General features: G+C 56.7%; 1 protein-coding gene across 1 annotated transcript; it reads left to right on the top strand.

Moving 5' to 3' along the window:
• Nucleotides 1–827: 827 nt before the first annotated feature.
• LOC141727259 (serine/threonine-protein kinase PAK 3-like) lies at nt 828–5,194 on the top strand. Its single transcript, XM_074533620.1, has 9 exons — nt 828–1,071; nt 1,751–1,814; nt 2,443–2,491; nt 2,800–2,912; nt 3,171–3,288; nt 4,045–4,144; nt 4,424–4,620; nt 4,718–4,873; nt 5,093–5,194. The coding sequence occupies exons 1-9, from the start codon at nt 828–830 to the stop codon at nt 5,192–5,194; spliced, it is 1,143 nt and encodes a 380-aa protein (XP_074389721.1).

The following is a 5,194-nucleotide window of genomic DNA, read 5'->3' as shown; positions in this document are numbered from 1 at the left end:
TAAGAGGCAGCTGAGCTTGGCACTGCCTTTGGGGCAGGGCCAGGCTTCCCCTTTTGGAGCAGCCCTTGTTGCTCGTGGCTGAAGATGCTGGCAGCTCTGTGCCTGCCATGACATAGTGCTGCTTCAGGCAAGCCGGGGAGCCCTGGCCAGTGCCTTCTGATGTTTGACATTTAAGCTGGCATGCTGAGAGGGCCCAAGAATGTCTCTTGGCATCAGACAAGAGGCAGCATTCCACGATTCCCAGCACAGGAGCCATCCCCTTGTGCCCATTGTCAGCACAGGCTGCCTGTGGTCAGCGGACAGAGCGGCCCAAAGACGCAGTTGACAGCCTTGCAGGGGATCTGGGAGACCCTGGCCCCTGGAAGGGACCTGCCCGCTCCATGGACTAATTAGCTTCAGGCTGGGCTTCACTTCCAGCCGCTCAGAGCAGAGTTTGGAGAGGAGAATCCTCAGCAGCCCTGCATTGTAAAGGGCGGGGGGGTCTGGGCGGGGCTGGATGGGAGTTCCAAAGGGCTCCTCCCTAAAGGCTGCCATAGAGAGGGGAAATCCGGGAAACAGATCAGAGAAGGGACACGCCCCGGGCTTCTGAGTAGATGGTTGCATGCCAGCTCCAGGGGTGTTTTCATTGGCCAGGAGAAGACAGGAGGAGGAAAGCAACAAGGCTCTGGGCCATGCTCTGGTCTCTTTCTGGATCTTGGCAGCCCCAGCGATACCTTGATGCCAGTGTCTAGCAGAAAAGCTGAAAACGTGGAGCATGGAAGTGGCCAAGAGGGGCTGGATCCAAGCAGCCTTTGCACTTTTCCCAAATCTGCTGCTGAGAAGGGGACATGGCTGACAGCATCTTCCGAAGGCCTTGCTTTTGCCGTGCGCTCTGCGGGGCATCTGTGCCAGCCACCCTTGTGACGGGCAACCCTTTCTTGTCCCAGCTCCAGACCGGCTCTGCCATTGAACCTGGTGCCGCTGGACCAGCATGGCCTGCAGCAGCCAGCTCGCCCCCCGCTGCCGGCACTTCCTGCAGCAGCGCAGCCCAGCCGCCCGAGATGAGGGAGGAGCAGGGCCTGAAGACACTGAGTACGTCCGCTGCATTTCTTGTCTGCCAGAGCAGCGTGTTGTGTGCGTGTGTGGGTGTAGGCTGCGCCAGAGGTTGGCCCTCGGTCTCAGAGGCACTTAGGCCTCTGTGCAGAAGCTGTTGTTGTGCTCTGAGGCAGCGCGGCAGCGCTCAGGGAGTCCCTGCTGCCTGTGAGAGCGGCTGGGCCTGCCTTGGCTCTGCCTGGGCTGCCTTCTGTGCCAAAGAGAAAAGCGGAGCTTGTTTCTGCTTGAGCAGAAGGCTGGCACCTAGCAAGTGACTAGGCCCCAGGGAGCTCTCTGGCCCCAGCTCTTTTATGGCTCTCCTTCTTACTCCCCCTCTGGCTCAGACACTTTGGGACCCGCGCTGGCCCTGCCAGTGATGGTGGGTGTGAGTGCAGAGGCTGCAAAGGCTCTTGCTTACCTCTTAGGGGCCCTTTCTTAAGGGTTCGCCATTTTTGCTTATGGCATGCGTTTCTGTGCTTGAAAGAAATAAAGGCCTTCTTGGAAAGGCCACCTGATGAAAGGTGGAGAAGATGGCCCTCCCACTTGTTGCTCTCAGCAGCTGGAAGCCAAGGGACCGCAAAGGGCCCACAGCTGCGGGCAGTGGGGCTGCCTCTGGGACGGTCTAGGCAGTGGCGTCTCTGTGTGCGAGTGAGCGCCCTGCACTGCTTTTGTCTTTCAGGGAGCCTTGTGAGTCTGGGCCAGCCAATGAGCAAATACACGGGACTTGAAGAACTCGGACGAGGGTAAGCGTGACATCAGCTGATTTTACAAAAGTGTGAGCCAGGTCTTTGGCCAGTGCAATATCAAGCATGAAGTTAGGCAAGCTCCAAGCGTGGTCAGACTCTGGCTTTACCTCCTGTCACCTGCCAGGACTGTTCGGTCACAGCAATCCCAACGCCTCATCAACAACAAGTTGTTGCTGGCAGTGTTTTGCTTGAAGCAATGAGGAGCAGGAGCTGGGAAACCTTCTGCCCCTGCAGCTTTCTGGCCTGAAAGAGCACCTTGCCGTCCAAGAAATGTCAGATTCTCAAAGATGGTGTTGTGTCCTCAATTGTTCTCACATTTTTGCCACACACATGCATGCACTGGCACAAGGAGAGCGTTCTCCTTAGGTTCGGAAATGACCTGGCTGGGCATGTGCCTTGGAGATTTCCAGTGGTCCTTGGTCTTCATGCTGCACCTTAGTGTTCCATTGGACAGCCTGCCCCGCAAGGCAGAGGGCTCACGGGCTGACGTGCTGTTGGCCGGAGAGACGTCGCAGCCAGGCATTTCCTAAGGAAGGGGTCCAGGCAGCCTGGGCAGATGTGCGGCCTGGGCTTGCTTTCACTGCCAAGGGATAAAGGGCTCTTTCTGCTGCTGTTTGCTTTCTAGGGGGTTTGGAGCTGTTTATAAAGCCCTTGACACCAGCAGCGGACAACAGGTAAAGTGCTAGCAGCTCCATGCCATTTTGCACCTCTGGAGCGCTTTCCCCGCTGCTGTGAGCTCTGCCTGGAGGTTTGGGTGGCTGCTCCATGTCTGCTTCAGAGGCTGTTCTTCTGAAGTACAGTCTAGGCTCAGGGTGTAGAATGCTTTTGGGATGGCTTTTGCTGCTTCTGCTAAGCTCTGCTGTCTCTTGACAAGGCACTTTGGCCCAGCCCGCTGCCTCATTGCAGCAGCACTGGCTGCGTGCTCCTTGTGATCTCCAGCAGGCTGCGTCTTCTCAAGGGAACGGTGGCCAATGTCTTTCAGGTGGCAATCAAGATCATGTCACTCAAGGAGGAGATGTCCGAGGAGCTGGCTGCCAACGAAATCCTGGCCATGAGGGACAACAGGAATCCCAATATTGTTACCTACTTAGACAGGTTGGCATATTCTGGTGTCAATGTAGCTTTAGCTTGTGCAAGCCAGAAGAGACAATGCCCTTTGGTCACTGGCAGAGAACGGAGCTGGTGAAGATTTCTCTGCTGGTCTCCAGAGCATGGCAGGAGGTGGAGCTGGTGTTCAATGATCTCTTGTGGCACACGTAGCTCGGAGAGCAGTTGCAAAATGCTGGCTCAGGCCCTGGGTGACTGAGGCTGTGCCTATTGCTGTCTCTCCATGCGGTGGTTTTCTTCTTCCAGCTACCTGGTGGATGCGGAGCTCTGGTTGGCCATGGAGTTCATGGACGGCGGCACCTTGTTTGATGTGCTCAGGGCAGTGTACCTGGAGGAAGGACAGATAGGCGCTGTCTGTCGGGAGGTGAGGGATCCCGCTGCTGCTTCCCCAGGCCTGCCCAGGATGCTGCTTGTCTCCTGGAGGTTAAGGAGAGCCGAGATTTCTTGTTCTCAGCTTTCCTTCGCTGCTGCTGCTGCAGTCACGCCACACAGCAGAAGAAAGAGCATGGGAAGTCAAGTGCCTGCCAATCTCAATGCACGCCTTAGGCTCTGTTCTCGCACTCTTCCATGCTGTCTGTGCTCTGGCGCTGGTGCTCACTCCCTGGCTTGGTTTCACTTGCTTCCTCTTCTCACTTTTGCCTGGGAATGTTTGCCTGGAGCCTGTCTTTGTGCCCTACATTGCTTGCCACTGGAAGGCAGGATGCAGGTGGCAGAATTTCAAGCGAAGGGCATAGAGCTGTCCTCAGCTTCAAAGGATAGCATTGCAGCCCGGATGGCTGTTCACATTCTGGAACAGCTCCAAGGTGCTGCTTCCTCCTCTGCTGCCACTAGGCGTCCCCAAAAATCTTTGCTGTGCCGCCTCCCAGCCAAAGGTGACGCGCTTCCCACCGAAGGCCAATGGAACTTTTGGAGGCCGAGATGCCTTCGCTTGGAAATCTAGAAAAAACTACCAAGAGAGTTGAAGCAGCAAGCTCTTCTTTGTGCCAGCACCGTGATGCTGCGCCCTAGCTCACAATTCCCTGAGAAAGCTGTCAATCCCGCTGAGCTCTTTCCTTGCTGGTGGGATGAAATCAGATCCTGCACGTCACATTGACTTTCCCTCCCTCCTTTTCTCTTCCAGTGCCTGCAAGGACTGCATTTCCTTCATTCCCGCCAAGTCATCCACAGAGACATCAAAAGCGGCAACGTTCTTGTGGGCATGGATGGATCTGTCAAGTTGGGTGGGTATCCCTGCTGGGCTGCAGCATTTCCAGCATATGTGTGGGGTGGCATTTTGGTGGCTGCCACTTGGCCAGAAGCGCCGCTTGGCCAGTGCGTGAATCGTCAGGGTGCCTTTCAAGTGGCCGATGCCTTATTTGCCTGGCTGCAGCCACGTGGAAGGAGAGCTCAGCTGCCTTTTCAGCTAGATTCAGCATGGCCGTGTCAGGCTGGCGTGGGCAGTCCTTTTGGCTGCTTTGCCAGTGGTAGCTGGCTTTGACAGGCTTTGTTCTTGTCCTCAGGTGACTTTGGCCTCTGTGCTCAGCTCAGCCCTGGGCACAGCAAGCGCAGCTCCAGCGTCGGCACTCCCAGCTGGATGGCGCCGGAGGTGGTGAGAGGAGAAGCCTACGGCCCCAAAGTGGACATCTGGTCTCTGGGGATCATGGGGCTGGAAATGGTGGAAGGGGAAGCTCCTTACCAGCGGGAAGCCCGTCTCAGGGTAAGGCGCAGCTTAGCGAGAGGGCTGTGTGTGGAGAGAGCTGTGTGTGGCTAGCAAAGGAGCAGGTGGAGTGTCCTCTTGCATCCATGTGCTGTAGGTTTTTGAACTGATTGAAAGCAACGGGCCCCCAAAACTGCAGAACCCCAGGCACCACTCGGCTCTCCTGCGTGACTTCCTCCGCTGCTGCCTGCAGGCAGACGAGGACAGGCGCTGGTCTGCCAAGGAACTCCTGCAGGTAAGAAAAAGCAAAGGGGCAAAAAGCCCTGTCTGCTGAGGACACCTGCAGGGAGGGATGAGGAGGAGTGTGGGCCACGTGGCTGAGACAGCTGCCAGGACAGGAAGGCGCAGGGGGACCTGCTGCCCTCAGTGCTCTTTCTGTGTCTTCCTGGTAGCCAAGGAATCCTGCTTGAGCCCGTGAGGATGTCATCCTGAAAATAAGGCTTCCTATCTTTGTTCTTTTTCCTCCGGGCAGCATCCGTTTGTCACCTCGGGCGATCCTGCCTCCAGCCTGGCTGCTCTCATCATCTCAGCCAAGCAAGTGCAGGAAGACAGGAGAGGAGAAGCCTGCGCCTGA

This window comes from Zonotrichia albicollis, chromosome Z (genome assembly GCF_047830755.1).
Source record: "Zonotrichia albicollis isolate bZonAlb1 chromosome Z, bZonAlb1.hap1, whole genome shotgun sequence".
Lineage (NCBI taxonomy): Eukaryota > Metazoa > Chordata > Aves > Passeriformes > Passerellidae > Zonotrichia > Zonotrichia albicollis.
Note: the sequence above shows the minus strand (reverse complement) of the source record. Positions and strands in the feature narration are given on the sequence as shown.